This window comes from Aplidium turbinatum, chromosome 7 (genome assembly GCF_918807975.1).
Source record: "Aplidium turbinatum chromosome 7, kaAplTurb1.1, whole genome shotgun sequence".
Lineage (NCBI taxonomy): Eukaryota > Metazoa > Chordata > Ascidiacea > Aplousobranchia > Polyclinidae > Aplidium > Aplidium turbinatum.
Window position 1 is genome coordinate 30,404,816 of NC_137478.1, and position 18,848 is coordinate 30,423,663.

Here is an 18,848-nt window from a genome sequence, read left to right on the forward strand (position 1 = left end):
TAGGCCTACGACAAACAACACAAGGAATTTTGACTCGGCTTCGGCTAGAAAATACTTCCATAGATTTTCCAATTTCCCAGCAACTCGCTAGATTAACTTACTCATATGCATAAAACAAGATCGCCATCTGATCAATATCAACTCTTTATTAAGTCATTAAGTTAAAATTTATCTTACAACATTTTCCTTCCCTTCAAAATGGATGGTACAACATGCATGTCAACCAAGTGCTACCGTCGGTCATAATAAGTTACAACAGATAGCCTACAAAAAAAAACAGAGAGAGACTGTTCACCAGGCATTTGATAATTAAGTAATTTGCGTTCTTCTGGTGACTATTTACTAGGTTACCTCCTGATGTTAAAGATGATTACTAGCTTTTTGTATTTCCGACGTTTCGTCAGTCAGTACGACTGACTTTATCAAGGTGGCTAAAACAGGTTAACACAACCTGTTCAGCAACGATGGCGCAACACAAAAGCATACTGATAAAAAGAATAAAGTAAAGCAGCAAGAATCAGAGTTAAAACACGCAACAAGATACCTAGAGGATAAACTGAATACAGTGAATGCCTAAAACCAGTAGGCTACTTTCCAACAGCGTAAATTTATTATCTTTAGGGCCACCGTCAAGAAACGTTGAAAAGACATCAGACAAGACAGAAAAAAAGGGAATTAGGCTAGAAATTACAATGATAGAGAAAAAGCACCGAGCAAAGGAAAAGATAAAGTTAAAGTACCTTTTTGAACACAGAGGGGAAGTTCTGACCATCTTTCTGGTTAAGAGCGTATTGACTGTAGGGGTCTGCTACTATTCGGTGAGTCCGATTCGGTGAGTCTGATTCGGTGAGTTCCTAACCTCTAACCCTAACCCCAAACCCCTAACCCTAAAACGGCAATGATAATTAGGCTACAGTACCCGATAATTAAAAAAAAAAATTGAAAAATCCCCCGTTAAGGGATCGGACTCACCGAAACGGGCCATTCCGGTATTGTAGATAGGCTACATTTTAATAAACGGTTTGTTCTACTGTATTTTATAGTGAAAAACAAAAACATTAATATTTTTGCGCTTAGTTCGTTAAAATGTGTCTATGCTTGTTACAAGTTTATCCCAGTCTTGCTTTAAAAGGCCATCAAAAGCTCCCACTACACTTGGCGTTTCAGCGTCATCACACACAATGGGATCTTCATGAAAAGTTACATCAGCCATTGGTTCCTCATGTTGATCTTCCAATACTTCAGCAGACTCGAGAATTGTTTCCTGATCAAAAGTTGTTTCACTAATACCAGACTCAGCTTCCTTTTCCTCTGATGAGTCAGTAAATAAAAATCCAAACAGTTGTTTCGATAAAAATTCGTGTTGTTGGCCAGGCATAAGTCCAATGTTACAAGCCGTCAAGTCCTCACCATCAAATATATCCCACACTACGTCATTTTGTGGTTGTGGCTTCTGCTTAACCCTAACTAACATATCATTGAGTGTATAAACGTAACTTGGCGAGTTTTCTTCATCTAACTTGCTTGTGTTAGAAAATGTAGAATTGTCAAAAATGCCACGTAAAGTGTTCAGTTTGTTTTGCTGTTCTTTTTGCATTTTAATACAAAATGCTGCAGACATCTTTTCATACAATTGATCAGTGAAACAATTCACATTTCCAACCAGTAACCTAACGATTTCATTCCAAGCCTTATGGTACGACTGTAAACCCTTTCCTATTAATTGAATTATATGCAAACACCATGACGTCAAGACGTTGGATGTTAGAAGGTTTTTGCTTCGACACAAACGAAACACAAAACAATATAATAAGGTTGGAAGCTGGCGCTCACTTTGTATCAATTTAATGACTGGTTTCCATAAAAGAGTTTTATTGGATGACAAACTAAAATCGACTTCTGGGTTTGCATTTCGCTGCTCATTCAGACTTTGATAATGTCCTTTAAATACAAACACAACACACAAACGTTTGACGTTAGAAATTTTGGCTAAATTTTCAAGCACTTCGCAGGCTTGTGTTTTGTACTTATCATCATTAAACATTTGAGAATATTTCTGAAGCTCCAAAGAAATTTGTTCATCAACATCAACCATGGAATCATCATTGACAAGATCTTCAAGTGGAGTTCCACAATCTGATATAGCTTTTGCTTGTGCATCCCAGTGATTAGCTTTGAGCCAATCAAGCGCAAAATAGACACCCTTCTCTAACATACATAACGAAGGCAGACGGCCGTGTGATACGTCATGTCGGAGATTGACTAACCATTCTGGAATACCGAGGTCTTCTCCAACCACATGCATCGGTATCCTAGCTGTGAATCGATAACTGCGTTCTGTAACAAGTCCAATAAATTGTGTGATAACAGTAGACATCATTAATTTTTGTGACTCTTCACAGACCTTTGGCTGGGCAATCAAAGCCTTGAGGGCTAAGAATGTGGCTTCGATGGCAAGAGGAATTCGATTTGCAACTCTCAGCCTCCAAACAGCAATCACATCTACAGCATGTTGCTGGTCATCAGGGTCAGCAGAAAATGCCTTGTGATAAACGTCCATCCATTCTCGGTCACAAACCCACCCAACAATACGTGCGGGCATAATTCAAATTTTATAGTCTGCAAAAAATCAAAAATATGTGAACACTGTTAATGCAATATCACGGTATTTAATATTAACAGCCAATTAATCAATAGTTTACACAAAGTGATCCAGTTCTGCTTCCTATATAAATGGCAACGTTTCCTCAGTTTCTTGGTGATTGTACAACAGTAACTAAATCAGTGGTGTAGCGTGACCTTTCTTTGAGTGTTCATTTTTTTATTTTTTCAGCAAGCCTTAAGCATATAATCTACAAATTTGTATTTTAAAAGAATGCTTAAAATTGCTGAAGAGAACACCCAAAAAATGGTTACGCTATGCCACTGCACCGAATGTAAACATTATAATATAATACAGTTGTTATGCTCTTGTTTTAGACTTTACCAGATAACCAACAAGTAATTGTTCAACCACTTTCTTGAACATAATAATGAAAATACTGTATTAGCTCACAATTTCGTAAAACTTTTCATATGTAACAAATTAAATTTTGACTAATTGTACTAAATGACCTGGTAATAGATAACAGCAAAAAATTCTGATTAAATACATTGAGAAGCAATCCACAATTTAATGACATATTGCATGCAAAAAATGGAAGACTGGTTTTCTCACAGGATAGTTTCAATGAGAAATTTTGATTTTGAGAATTTCAATAAACAAGTTAATCTACAATGATCCAAACCGCAAATGCAAACAATGTTCACCCTTTGTCTGAGTTTTTGATGCTGTTTCATGCTAACATGATGATGAGAAATAGACCATTTAATTAATATAGTAATAACAACATGAAACTGTGACAACCCTTTTTAATGAAGCAAATAACCAAACCCAGCAATCAACATACTGTATATTATACATATATACATTGTATCTAACTATTAATCATATACCGGTACTCCATTGGAAGGTCACTCTGTGTTTCAGTAAAACTGTGTAGAGGCAAAGTCCTAACTCTATTCCCTAAATTTTGAGTGCTAGACAGGAATAACATTGGGCCATTGTTATATGGTCTTTGGCAGGTCCCAACAAAGACCTGTAAGCAATTTTGTGATACACAAATTGGTTTATTAAAACACATACACAGTACAACATCTTCTACAATTGTACATCATCCACACTGTTGACAACTACATCTAATTATGCAAAGCTGCTTTCAAACATACCAAGTGATTGTTTTCTACATAAACAATGAATTCATCTTTAAGAAAAAGTACACTATGATAAAAACACTGCTCACATAATGCATCATCATTGAGTTAAATGCAAGACAAAAAATAGCATGCACCATTGCACCAACTACCCAGTACCCACCATTAAAAACCTCAAATGACTAGTTTCATCTTCCAAATCTTTCTTAAAGGCTAATCTCTTCTAGCTGTTACTTCCTAATTTCTGCTGCAAAGCTATCTACTACAGTATTGTAGGCTAGCCGATGCGGCCTTTGATAAATTCTTCCAATGTTCCCTCTGTCGTGCAGTGTTCCAAAGTGTTCTTGGGTGGCTGATTGATGTATTGAGGCTGATTGATGATTTGAAAGCTATCTAGCCTACTTCTAAAAACCACTTCTGTGTTCAATTGGTCAGAACATGGGCATGCAAAAAGGACACCTAAATGTAATCTATAAATTACAGTGCTTTGAATAGCATGTTATAAAGATCATTTGAACAATTTCAGATTTTTAAAGTATTTTTGAACAACTTCTTTTTTGTAAGGTTTTGTTACTAAACAAGTTGCAATATTTTCTGGTTGTTCTACCCACAGTTTGAAATCAATGTCATTTTCTTGTAATGTTTGTGACAGCGAACAAAGATTCTCTTCATCTTTAGCTTCCAAAACAACCTTTCGCATGTTGTCAACATCACTGGTGTATTCTAAAACGTTAGAATCATCTCTGTATAAACTCATTATTGCAGTGCAGGCATGGCATGCTTGAGCAATTATAGCTCCTGTTGGCCACTTCAGTTTTCGATACAAATCACCACGTACGATAACATATTGTACTAAGTTTGTCATTACAAAATGTTCCGATATTTTATTAGTGTTCAACAAAGATTCCTACAAATTTGAAACCAAGAATTAGTGTACCGTACATGATAAAGAGATAGATTGTGAAATCTTTGACTTTGAAAGCCATAAGAACATATCACAGCTCAGACATTCTAGTCGAAGCATTGCAAAGGTTTTTAAAAGGGATTTGGCATGATTTCATTAGCCTAAAGTAAGGATAGCGAATATGGCATCGAATAACCTTGGTTAGTAATTTAATATTTTCATCCCTTTCTTTTTAATTTTATTTCACCAGGTGGCAATACACCCAGAAGTTAGTAGGTATGCTCTCCAACTTCCAACCAACAAATAACTTAAAATATATAATATAGTAGCAAATAATAATCGTATATTTCACAAACCATACCGAAGCTCCATCTGCTCCAATAGCTCAGTTGGTTAAATGCTCAAATTCATAAACAGAAATCAAGTGGCACTAGTTTGCCTCTCGGGGTGTGCACTTGAGCAACGCATTCAAAGGACTGCTCTCCATTTCTGTTAACCTCGCTGACCAGGTCTAAGTTGTTGAAAGCCTCTAGAAGTATGCTAATCTGCCAAGATTAAGCTCTCATTGAAGTTTTCCGAGAATCCAATCACCAATCCAACTTCCAACCTGGTCGATGAACGATGATAAAGGTAACGACTAGAACATCACACAACTAAGCCGAAAGAGAAAATTGAAAAAAATGTTGTGTTATGTGCAGTGCTTTCACTTTTGACAATTGATAAATCCTCTTCAGTTTCCTTTTTTATCCTGAAAAATCCCTTTTTTCTCAGTCGGAAATCCTTCAAAATTTTCTTCATAAGCGAGGTTATTTTTGACGTTATTTAAGTTTAAAAAAAATGCCAATACAACTTTAAAGTTATTTTAATCTCACCCAAGTTACGTTTTACCCTGAAAGAACAGAACATCAGTGAATTGAAGAAGTGGTAGCCTATAGTATTCAAATCGCTACAAAAAACAAAACCTTGCAGGCAGTAGCATGGCTGATTTAGTTGACAAACCCAATCTGATAACAGAAAGTTGCTGAATAAATTACAAAAGTTAGCTTGATTTTTTTCAGTAGCAACGGTATGTCGAAGCCACGCTGTTTTATTAGAACAGTAGGCTACCGTAGGCTACACAAAAGCAGTACATATTTTACAATAACATGGTTTACTTCCTTTGTTCACTGTCCAGCCAAAAAACCGCTTGTCAGTTAGTCGGTTCTGGTATATTTACCACCTGGAGTCCTGGACATCATTTACCAATTACCACTCTCATCTTTCCCACACGGACTCTTTAACTTATCCCTAACACAGAAAATATACAGGTGGTAAATGTGCAGTAACAAATTATCCATCGATTAACAAATTTATTTTTGTGTTCAGTTCGGTTTTCCTTGATGCGCTAACTTGTTTAACTCTACAATGCGAGGCTATCTCTTTTTTTTCCTTGTCAGTAACATCTTCACAATCATCTGAGACTGATGAAAAACTTTAGGATACTAGGCCTATTCATGATACTGACTCAGTCTGACTGTGTACACCATACGGTACAATTATAGGCTACATGTCCTATACACAGCCTAGCTAGCTCTATTATGGGTGCAACCTAATTCGTATCCTGAACACTTGGTATGGTACCCTCATTTCGTACCCTGAAAACTAACTCACTCACTGCACTCACGTCAAATTCCCAAAATGGCGAGAATAGAAATCAAGTGACGAAAAGCGAGAATGGGAAAGAGAGTGAGAGGAGGTTTCGGATGGCGAGTGACGACGGAAACCAGCTGATCATCGTTATTCCAGTCGTTTTTAGAACTTTTGAATGGAAATATTAATAAAATTTTCTTTAATATTGCTAAAAACAAGAATTCCCTTTTTAAGACAAAATTTCCTTGTAAAATTGTTAAAAATCCCTAAAAAATCCTTCTGATCTTCATTTCCCTTTTTTATCCTTCGAAGCGTTGAAAAATCCCGATTTCGGGATAAAATTCTTCAAAGTGGAAGCACTGGTTATGTGGACCAGTGCAAAATTAAACATCTCGCTTTTCCTTTCATCACAAGTATAAAAGTAACTACTTTCAATTCTCTCATTTTCGCAAACCATCATTTTTTCCCGATTTCAATTTGCTCTTTCGCCTTAGTTGTGTGCTGTTCTAGTCGTTACCTATGATAAACACTCAAGACTTAAACAAGAGTTGCCAGACCACGTCGAATGAATTTGCTCACAAACGCTTTGCAAATCTCCAAATACAAGTTCAGTTTATTTTGTTTTGTTAGCGAATAAATAAAAACTTCATTTTATCACCATTTTCTATCACAAATCGCTTTCAAGAGTTCTTCAGTGAAGCCGAACGTGATCTCTACCAAAAAATTTTTGAGCCATTTTTCCCCAAAATTTATCATGATCTTGCTGGGGTTTTTGGTTTTTATTTATTGAAATGTTTAATAACCCCTCCCCTATAGGCTAACAGCAGAACCGCTGCTGGCGTAGCTACGCTCCGATGACACAGAAGTAACAAAAATGAGTCTCAAGGAGTTTCTTCCAAAGTTTTATGCGTGAGTTCGAATTGCAGAATTTAAAACACCAGTTTTTAAATTGGCGTTTTTTTAGAATGAATAGATTTTGAATTGGAAATAAAATATTGTGTTATAGCCTATCTTATGGCGAAACTTGTTTGTGTGGAGGTATAGAAAGCACTTTCAGATTAAAAGAAACGGCAAGTAATTACGTAATTTGAAATTGGCAAATTTCAACAATATGTTTACGATTGTAGAACAACAAGGGTGAACTCAAGATTTCATCATAGAGGTGATTTGCGGAGATATTGAATAGTTGTTAGGCTACTTCACAGCAATTTGAAACTGCCGCTATTTCTTAAAAGTTATTCTTGATAAAATCACCGATTTGACGTCATAATGCAACGTTTTGCTAAAACGGAGAAAATTGAAAGGCATCAATCGCCATTGAGCTGAATCACTAGTGAAAGCTGCCGTTGGGTTTTCTGGGGAGGGTCAATAGAGCAAAATCCCGAAAGCGGATTAATCTGTTTCGTGCGACAGTTTATCGAGTGTAAAATGATTTATCAATTATTTTTATTCACAACAAGTGAGTTTTTTAAAGAACGCAAATATTATACAAAAAAACATTTTGCACAAGGTTGAAAACAATGAACATTCATCATGGGTCCCTACAATCTCCAACGCAAATGAGAGTCCAGTTGAGAAGAAGCGATCTTCCTGGCGTCAGTACTACCTGACTACTCACTATAGAACAGTGATCATTTTGTTTCGCTAAGCTAACCATACCGGTGTAGCCTCCACACTAGCCATCAAGACTTTTTCCAAAAACATGTGTTTGCCCTGTCCAGCCTCATGGGCAAATCCTGAAATCTTCTCAATGCAAAATTTTTGTCTTCTGCGACCTTAAAATTTTTCCCAAATTTCAGAAAATTGGGTAGGCCTACAATTATTTTTTTCTGATAACACTTCCGGGCATTTTGTGGTCATTGAAACTACGACTTTGGGGATCTCATTGCTCACCTAAAATTTTATTTTGCTTCCCACAAAAAATGTTTTAATACTATTTGCAACGTTTTAACAGCATTGTAACTCATGTTAAATGACGTTTTTCCCCAACTATTGCTTTTATTCCCTTCAAGTTTTTGCTACGTCACTGCGTGAAGCGAGCAGTTGTACCGACTGCGGCTTCGCATTCCTACATTTTTGTTTCAATGTCATATTCTACAGTGCAGTCCAGTAGCCTACCCTCACGTATTTAACTTTAAACCTTCAGGTTTAGTTTATTGAAATGACCTGTGTTGCGTTCGTCCTAGTCTTGTTGGTTTGCGTGAATTGGTTGAAATCTGCAAAGAATTTGCTGAACATTAGGAATTTAGCCAGGAATTTATTCTCTTTGTTGAAAGCATTAAGTATTTGGGTGTCCATCCACATCAACTCTTCATGTCGACATATCAACTCCACTTCTCGTTCTGCCTGTATCAACACATGGCAATAATACAAAACAGAGTTTTTATCTCAACTACTGTTCCAGTTTAATCAGAAAGGCCACTCACATTCCATAATGGTCAGTCAGCTAGGAATCTCCATTGCGTTTCACAAGTGTTAAGGTAATTTAGTTAGTCAACAGAAGATGTCCATCAACTTCCTTTTGCTGCTTCTGTTAACAGTTTATTGGAAACCACCTCAACTACGTCTATGTTCATATCTGTTAGCCTACGCAGTCGTTTATAATAACATCGCTCTCTAACGTAGGATTTATTGCGTTTAAATTGCTTTATTTTTCCTGTGTCAAGCGTACGAATTAATCATCGGGATTCTTGAATTGACACGCGCGTCTTTTTACATTCCAGCTGAAAACTTTGACGTCGTGGCGCGTTGCTTCCACTCGACAATTTCAGGTAGCCAGTTTAACGTAAAAACTTTTGTAAAAACTTGTAAGGCCAGTAGCGTAGTCAGGAATTTTGAAAGGGGGGGTTAACGGCCGGCAGGCGAAGCCCGAAGGCGACACCCAGCGGCTGGGGGTCTCCCCCAAAAAATTTTGAAAAATTCCTTTGAATTTTGTGTATTCTGAGAGCATTTTCAACAAAAATGTAGGTAGGCCTATGAATATTACAAAACACAAAACACTAAAAGCATCATTTTCAATATCGTGACGTCACACGCTTACCAAAGGGGGGGAGTTGAACCCCTAAAAACCTCCCCTTGGCTACATCACTGTGTAAGGCATAAACCAATCAGAATATGGTTTAAATGGCCACCGTCCAATTGTGACCCTTTTAGCACTCAGCCAAAGAGTTGATCAGTGCTTTGAATGCTCGTCGTCGTCGTCGTTTGAGCCTCTGGGGCCGAGGGTCTATTCTTTTACCACCCCAGATTCACAATGTTCCCGGACTACACTGGAAGGCTACTATAAGAGAGCAGCCAGTCTTTGGTTTCATCATCCATGACACGCAGACCTTTCACTCCGTTAGGTGACTTGAAGATGGAGCAGTCATTGATGATGTGGTCTGCGGTCTGTTCCTCGGCACCACATTCACAGGAGGAGGAAGAGGCCATTCCCCATTGGTGCATGGTTGAGCGAAAAAGCCCGACGCCCGTACGGAGACGGTTGAGGCGCACCCATGCCTGTCTAGGTAGTGTTAGGCCGATGGGGCGTGTGTCGGCGTTGGGGATGAATGAATGGAGTCTGGTGGCGCTTGACTTCCATTCAGAACTCCATTTATGGTCCGCCCAAGTAGCCGCAGAGATGTCTTGTACATCAGCTTCGTTGATAAGAAGTTGAGCGGCTGGTACGAATGGGTGTCTTGATTTCAGTCGACGGGAGTGCTCGTTTGGGAAAGCAGAGATCTTGTGGTGGAGAAGGTGGTTAGGCTCCAGTGCCCGTCGACCGAGGGACAGAGTGGCTTCTTCGCGACGAAGCTCAGCGGGTGGGATGCCAGCGAGAATGGGGAGATTGTCCAATAGTGTGGGACGCAGGCATCCGGTCACTGTGCGCAAGGCGCTGTTCATGGCAGTGTCGATGTTGTGGCAGTGAGCACTGCGGCACCAAACCGGTGCACAGTACTCTGCTGAAGAGTAGACAAGGGCTAAGGCTGCTATACGCAAAGTGTCAGCCCTCGCCCCCCAGCTAGAGCCTGCCAGGCGCTTGAGTAGCGCAGCGCGGGATGTGAGTTTCTTGCCCAGTGACACCAAATGGTGGCGGTATGTAAGCGATCTGTCCGGTGTTACCCCAAGATATCTTGGTTCGGGGCAGAAGGACAAAGATTTTCCATTGTTCTGGACGTGTAGCTCACGATCAGCTTCCCGATTGTGGAGGTGGAAAGCTGCTGCCACAGTTTTGGTTTCGCTGAGTTTCAGTCGCCAGTTCTGGAGATAGGCTGAGAGAGTTTTCATGTCCTGGCTCAAGGTGTCTTCTAGATTTTCCCACGACTTTGTGGAGTGGAGAATTGCCAGGTCGTCCGCATAAGCGTATTTTGCGGAGACCGTAGTTGGCAGGTCGTGGGTGTAGATGTTGAAAAGAAGTGGAGCCAGGACCGATCCCTGTGGGACGCCGTTTTTCTGTTCGGTGTTCGGTGATTATAGAAAAAGAAAGAGTTTTGACAGGGGTGTGAATCGAACCCACGTCATCCAAATATATTCCCTAACCTTAACCCCTTCGTTCATTTAATTTACTTTCTATCAGAACTGTTTGCTTTTTCCTTGTTCTACCTCCAACTTTCACTTCCGTAATGACGCCACAAACAACCAGCTTTTGATTGGTTCATGCTATACAGCCGCTTACAAAGTTGTCAAAGTGGCTAAGTCAAAGTGGCTACCATAATTTCAGTGTCTTTTTTCACTCTTATTTTGTTTGGCTTAATTGCAAGGCGATGGAATTTGCCATTGCCAGTCGTTGGTCGTGTTTTTTTGTCTGGAATAAATGGGACAATGTTTCGACAATTATTCTCCTTTGGATGGAGGTTTTTGACAGAGACCCATTATATAGAGACCGCTCACTCTTTTGCTCTTCGCGCAGCTTCACGACAAGCGAAGTGTTACACAAAATTGAGAGATTTTGAAAAAAATGAAAGTTTGCTGTTTTGTTACAAGACGCTTTCTCTCGTTTCTACAGAGTTGCCAGGTTACTAAAGAGTTTAACCCACTGATAAAACAGTGGGCTTATTTTGCTACCTTTGCATTTTTTTGCTCAATAACTAAGAAAAAAATTAGGTAGAGAGGTTGCTGTTTATACTTAAGAAATGTTAACAAATCAATAGTTTCATTGCATCCGGCAATTACGTTTCTTTTGCTTTTCTTAAGCTATAGTGGAACAAGTAATAATGTATTGCGGCTGTGCCATATTATAAACTGATTGCCTTATTTTGGTATGAAGTACGTTATAACGTATGCGTTTTTTCGCTTTTACCTTTTCTAGACCTCTGCCATGTTTGGCCTAGCCTATATTGTTTTTTGTTGTGATGGTCGGAAATAAAAACAATGAACTGAACTTTGTGATTTTTGTCTAGATACATAACTTTTACAGTGCAAATCAGTTTGCAACAATTGTGAGCAATTTTCTTGTTTTTCTCTTTAATTTTACTTTCTTGGTTTTATTGCTGCATGATTTACTTGAAATATCAATTTAGACTAAAAATTTAGCAATACTTAATTTTTGTTGCCATCTCCAACTAACGTTGGTAAAATGGCAGCTCTGCTCACGTGTTGTACAACAAGCAACTGGTAGAGTCGCTCTACTCTACCATTATTGTACAAGGAAATTCTTTTTCCGATTTGAGGAATATTGGATAGCCTATAAATCTTAAGGTCGCAGAGAGCAAACACTTGACATTAAGGAAATGTTGAGGTTAGGGTTAGATTAATTGCATCTGCAAAACTAGTTGAAATTTAATGGCATTGGTCCAGTGTGCAGACTTGTGACAGAATAGCTTAACAGTATTCAAGCTTATCATCATTGCAGTTTTGCAAAATTTTGAATTTAAAAGCATCACGTTAGAGGATTTTTTTCAACAGTCAGTGGCAACATACTTTACTCAGTTAGCCTAAACATTTAAGCTACCTAGCTTAGCTCAGTATAATGCTATTTTATGATATTGACCAACAATTGTCCAATACACATTTTGCAGTTTGTACTGTAGTGCAAATACATCTTTTGTAATGATTTAATTTTAGCATGCTGTTGAACCATGCCCAATGTTTGCTGTGTCCCTAACTGCAAGACTGGTTACCGATATAAATCAAAAGAGCCCACAGAAAAAATATCTTTATTTCGATTTCCAAAAGAAGAAAACTTACAAAAAAAATGGATTAGAGCTATTCCACGAAAAAACTGGAAATTGAATAGTTCACACAGAGTGTGTGCACACCATTTTTACGAGGAGGACTTTCAAGAAGTTTCTGCTGATAAGCGACCCAACCGACGCAATGCTAGAGAAACTCAACAGTTGCAGTATATTCGTTTAAAGGCTACAGCTATTCCTCGTAAGTTTTCTAAGTTGCCAAAATATCTTTCTAGTTCTTTGCCTACATCTCGTCCAACAACTTCCAGCACTTCTGCCTCCAGGCGAGATTCTGAAAACAACAGAATCAAACAGTTAAATGAAGAATTTATGAAGAAGGATGTTTTAATTGATTTTTCTTCCTTTGTGTCACAACTGAAAGATGTGATTTTGCCTGCAGGGTTTGTAACAGTTGTTGAAGAGAGATTACTTACATTTCACTACATCAAGCATGGTGATGATGCATCAGTAGCACCACAATTACTTGTGTCTCTTACTGTAATGGAAGATTTTAGGATTTCTGCTTTTGTTTCTTCTGTACTCGTTCCAAAAAGTGCTTATAAGCATTTGTTGAGCTCAGATTCCTTGAAAACAATGACTGAGCTGGCTAACATACTTGCCTTTTGCAAGTCTTTGAGTAATGTCCAGTCCAGCAAAGACAAGCCTACTATGGATTGTATTGGTGTAGCTGTGATATTACTGGAAAGTTTCATTGCAAATGAAATAACAGATGATGATCATGATTGTGTTTTAATTGGATTTATTACTGAACAGTTGAAACTTCTTAAAGTTCAAAAAAATGGTTGACGGTACTCTACAACCATAATCACTACATCATTTCTGTGGCAGCTGACAAGCACTGCACTGTACAAAAAATTATGCAATGTATTTATTTTACCTTCCATTAGTACATTGCGCAAGCTTTCTTGTGCTACAACAGTAGGTACTGGAACAATAGATATGCAATACTTGAAGCAACGTATGTCCATTCTCTCTGATAAAGAAAAGGTTGTGACGCTAATGATCGATGAAGTTTATACCGCTCAACGTATCGAGTACAGTAATGGCATGTTTGTTGGTCTAACTGAAGATGGATCACCTGCAAAAACTGTGCTAACTTTTATGATCCAGTCTACATGCTCCAAGTACAAAGACGTGGTTTGTTTAATACCAATGAGTAGACTGAACACTGAATTACTACGGTCATGGTTCGACAAAGTAATGCTGGCACTGGATGAAGTCTGCTTGGTTATAGCTGTTTCTGTAGACAATCATGTTTGCAACAGGTATGTGTCCTATAATCTTATCTTTTTGTTTGTTCTTGAAAGATGAAACTGATTTATATGCATTATATATAGTATAAACAGGACAAAGTAAAAAGTATCTGCTATTGAAAATATCGTACTTGAAACGTATGTATCAAGTACATTATCTTTCGCTGAATTGATTTGGACAACCGTTCAATGACCTGTGTCAGAATATGAAAACTTTTATTCATCCATGAGTAACACTCTGTTTCATTTGCAGGAAATTATATGTTGATTTGTGTGGGGGAGACTTGAAGACATGTATTAGCCATCCTACACAGCCAGATCAGCCTTTGTTTCTTCTATTTGATTTTACACATAACTTTAAAAATATTTTCAATAATTGGCTTAACAAAGGTAGGATGTCCATTCCTACTAATGGCTTTGAACACTTACTTGGAGAATCTTGCACGGCTTTATTTAGCCATATTAAGCGATTGTATGCTATTGAGGAGAACAAGGTCTTGAAAGTCGCACATGCCTTAAAGAAAGTATCCTTGGACCCAAGTAACATCTCTCGAACTTCTCCTCAACATGCGTTAAGTAAGTACAACATCAGCTTAAACTGAGCTGTGATCTAACATAGACACACTTGTCAAATTGAAACGTAGGCAATATGAGTTTGAAATATGAATTCATGGAAACAAATCACTTGAATTTTTTAAGGACAATAGTGTGATAACTACACCTAATCCTGAATTTTCTTAACCTGGTTCCATATTGTCAAGAAATTTGACAATCCAGTGTATGTATCATTTAACAATGAGCTGTTTTGATCAATGACTGGTTTGCTTTATTTTAATGACTTTAAGATCAGGTTTGCTGGACATGACTATCCCCAACCACTAGAGAAACTGCATTTATTGTTTGTTTATTTATATATCTTTAGGTGTATTTAGTGAATCTACAGTGCGTGGACTCCAGTTTTACGAAAACAACAATCCTGGATTCACACAAACATCCAGATATGTGCAATTTATTGTTGATGTATGGAAAGTCATGTCACTGAAATCACCAATGAAAGGTAAATAGCTATAAGGCCTGCAAACAGTATGTTTATTGGTTCATAATTACACTTTTCATGACTATGTCTCTATGTCACAATATTTTATGATAGCCCTTTATACTTTTATGCAGTAATATTCATGATCAGTGTCAACACAACTTTTTGTACAGTAAAGGCTGTTAATCCTCCAATTCAAAAAAAATTACATTATGTAGAACATGTGTTATTTTGATATCTTGTTCAAATGGGAAATGCATGTTAAAACTACCCATAGCACTGCTAAATGTTTCTATAAATGTGTGTGAGATGCATATCCATATATTAACTATGTCAAAATGCTTTAGTACCTTTTGTGACCGCTCAAAACCTTTGTTCAAATTTTTACGGTGTGTGTTTCAGGTTATCATAAAAGAGATGAAATGTGCCAACCTCTTCGACTTGCTGAAGAAGGGACTCACAAAGGCCTAAAGTTGTTGGCTGATGCAGCTAAACTGTTCATGCAATGGAAGTCATCAAACAGCGTTGGCTTGACAAAAGAAACTTTTTTAGCTTGCAGCCAAACCATAGAAGCTATGCCTGCCCTTGCGAAATATTTGCTGCTCAATCATGAGTTTGATTATGTTCTTCCGGGAAAGTTTTCATCAGATCCCATAGAAGGCAGGTTTGGATGGTATCGTCAGTCCAGTGGTGGCAACTTTTATATGTCTTTAAAGCAGTTGCTTCAAGCTGAAAAAAAGATACGCTGCCTCAGTTTGTTTCAGCAGAAGGCAATCGTTGGCGCTGGTTGCCTTTATTTGCATAGTGGTTTGCTTGATAGAAGTGAAGATGGAAATGATGACACCACTTGGCTTAGTGAGTTTTTAACCTCTGCAAGTCTTCATGACTTATCCGATTCAGATTGCTCTGTTATATACTACGTCAGTGGCTACATCGGAAGATCTATTTCCCGTCGCAGGAAATGTCAAGGATGTACAGACCTGTTGATAACAGGCGATGAGGAAGAACATCGTTACCCTTCTCAATGTTTTTCACCAGAAATGGTACGTTTGCTGGAGATGGCAAATCGAGGTGGTTTGTCGAAGCCATCGGAATTCTGCTTTGCAGTATGTGCTTTAGGAGTGAAAGCTTTTGAGTGCATTTCAGAAGATGAACAGGTTAAAAAAAAGTTCTTAACGTATCACAATCAACGTTCTGCATTCTATTCAAGCGTATTAAACGTGGCTGAGAAATCTGACATTGATTGTGTTTTAGTCAAACAAAAGTGTTGTGATGGCCATTTCAATTTTGAATTTATTATTCAAACGGCCTTCAATTGCTTTGCAAAAAATGAATTGAAACGTTTGAATAACGTTGTCATTGAGCCTCCAGCAAAGATGACTCGCACTGTTCGAAAACTCACTAGCAGAAGTTCCACTAATTCTACTTTGTGATAAGTTTTTTATTGTATGGCAATGTGTGTGGTATGGCAATGTGCTGAGGCAATGTGTGTGTTCAATTCGTATTTTTTCAAATTGCATTTGGTGTCTCTGTATTTTACTGTGTTACTGTCCACTTTAACTCGGTAACAGTCAGCTGCAAACGTGAGTTAGCGAGCCCAACCTTTAGGAATCCTTGGTTTGCAAAGTTTGCTGTTGTTGTTTTAAATGTAATTGTGTTTGATACCTTATATGTTGTTTGTTCCACACAACTGCGTGAGTGTGTTGATGCTTCTGCATTGCTGTGGAAACGTGTTTGCTGATTTGCAAAGTTGCATTTTGTGTTTCCGTATTCTACTGCGTAAGCGTTTATTTGGCGTTCTTATATGATCTGTCACAGCATAGCCAAACTTGTTCTAAATATCTTCATCATCATCAAGTTCCTTCCTCTCGTCGAGGGTTGGAGGTAATGAGGCGCCAAGTTTCTCTGTTGTGAGATTTTTCTACTGCAGTTTTGTAATTAAGTCCTGACCAGTCTTCAATATCATTAGTCCAAATTCTTGGTGGTCTGTGCCCCTATTTCGTTTGCCGTTCTAAATATCTTATTTACGCTTAATTTTGCATTGTGTTCTGCTTTTGAACAAATCTTTTAGCTGTAGCATAACGATTCAGAAAGACTGTTTGGAAACGTTATGCATATATGGTGATTTTACTGATTGCATATCAAAGTTATTGCAAACCGTACATTCGAAATGGGTTGAAATACTTAAAAGTTTTGAATGTGCTTGAAAATACACCATTCAGATTATTTGGAAAATTGAAATGATTTATTGCAATGTGTAAAAAATAGTGTTAGAATGTTTTCGCAATCTTAGCTATTTAACACTCCGCTTGTCAATAGCAAAAATGAGTTCCCCATCCCTACCTTATGAATCCCTGGTTTTTGAATACGAACTGTTAACAGATAGGCCTATTGCTGCCGATCACTCATCGCCATCTGCCCATCTGTGTCCAGGGGTGTAGTGGTCCTGCCGGATGGTTTAAAACAGGGCTCACCAACTGGCGGCCCGCGGCGCTGTTAATGTGCGGCTCGCGGAAGGTATCAGCGTACAAATATAACCAAAAATACTTTTCTTGAGGAGTTAAGGAGCATGAAGGCAAAAAACACTTTTTGGGAATTAGCATATTTTTGCTTTGCATACGATTTCACCGACAAACCAATCAGATTGTAGTTCTAGGTAGGGGTCGCTTTAAGTTATTCCAATGCGGTGTCCAACCACACTGTCCCAGTGATTGATTAAATGTCTGTTTACGAATTTCGAAATTGTCTGTAAGCATAGAGTTGCTTATTTTAAGTTTGCAAATTTCATGTAGACCTCAACACTATTGTGCGTTTCACCGTTACTGTGTTTCATGAGCAGTGTTCCCTTTATGCAAGCTTTTGTTGGCAAAATAGGTCGGTACATGGCCACCTGGAGATGCGGCCTGATTTGTCACATTTTGCAGATTTTGATTACAGCTACTGCTAGTGTTTGACTGACATTTTCTGAGATTTTTTTACTTTTTGCTGTCTCCTAATGGTATAAAAGCTTTTTGTTGCCTTGGGGAAGCTAGGGGGGAAGCAATAGCAAATGAGAAAAAGTAAGTTGAAAAACGCTGAATCAGACTGTTATTGAAAAATTCACAATCTGACTTAAATCTTCGAAATCAAATTGTTTTTGTTTTTCAACATGTAAGGATGTTAAACTTATTGTGTTATCTGGGGAAAACAGTAGGCTACAGAATGCGTAAAAATTTAATTTTTAGAAAAATTTATTTAAACATTCGCCCAAAGTTAGCAAAATCTGGAAATTTCTGCAAAATGTGACTAATCAGGCCGTATCTTTAGGTAGCCATGATCGGTATACAAACTCAATTTATAAAAAACTGGCAAAATATTATATTTTTAAAAATTTGAAGACTTTTTTTGGTTGTAATACGAAAATATTTAGCTTAGTAGCCTACTGCAAAATGTTAATCAACAATTCTTGCCAAACTGATAAACACTACAAGTGACAGTTGTCTAATATTCAAAGAAAGATGGTTTTAGAGATTCTCACAAAAAGTATGAAAAACCAACTCATTGCTTTTTTAGAGGGAACACTGTTCATGAGTTACGATAGAACCATTTTTTTCGTTGATTTCCACAAGCGTTTGTTTCATGGTGCCTGGTTTCTGTCTCCTTGTTATTGAAGCCTATTTTTCACTGGTATGTTTGTAGGTCACTATTGTTGCCTGTATTGCGATGTCTCAAACATTTCCTTGTTTACTGAAACTGTTAATTGCAAGATATCTTTTGTGAAGCGAAGTGACAACACCACTCTTGCTTAGCGATGAACATTCTGATGAAACCGCTCGCCTCGCTAATTGGTGAGGAAAGTGATTTCCCGACAATACGCGCAACCTGAGCTTACTTGAGTGTTCTCAAAACAATTGTTACAATGAGTTCGAAGTACATTCACAATGCTTTGATTGTTCGTCCAGTCTAGATTTGAGTTCATTCACACAAGTTTGTTTTGTTGCCATTGTTGCTAACTAAACAGTGCACAGTAGGCCTATAGGCACAATGAAATCAATTATAGCGGTATAGACTACATTGCTTTTCCCATTGGCATATATAAAAGCTTTAAAGATTTATATTAAACG

At 37.9% G+C, this 18,848-nt stretch overlaps 3 protein-coding genes across 3 annotated transcripts; 2 read left to right on the plus strand and 1 right to left on the minus strand.

The window, feature by feature from the left end:
• Positions 1–198: 198 nt before the first annotated feature.
• LOC145774176 (uncharacterized) lies at positions 199–4,261 on the minus strand. Its single transcript, XM_082585348.1, has one exon. The coding sequence runs from the start codon at positions 2,600–2,602 to the stop codon at positions 1,082–1,084; it is 1,521 nt and encodes a 506-aa protein (XP_082441474.1). The 5' UTR covers positions 2,603–4,261; the 3' UTR covers positions 199–1,081.
• Positions 4,262–12,342: 8,081 nt separating this feature from the next.
• Positions 12,343–13,242, plus strand: LOC145773926 (uncharacterized). The gene has a single exon (XM_082585051.1). It carries the CDS (start codon positions 12,343–12,345, stop codon positions 13,240–13,242), a length of 900 nt encoding a protein of 299 aa, XP_082441177.1.
• A 147-nt stretch (positions 13,243–13,389) lies between these two features.
• On the plus strand, positions 13,390–16,178 carry LOC145773927 (uncharacterized). The gene is made up of 4 exons (XM_082585052.1): positions 13,390–13,721; positions 13,963–14,285; positions 14,632–14,766; positions 15,148–16,178. Exons 1-4 carry the CDS (start codon positions 13,396–13,398, stop codon positions 16,176–16,178), a joined length of 1,815 nt encoding a protein of 604 aa, XP_082441178.1. The 5' UTR covers positions 13,390–13,395.
• The last annotated feature ends 2,670 nt before the right edge of the window (positions 16,179–18,848 follow it).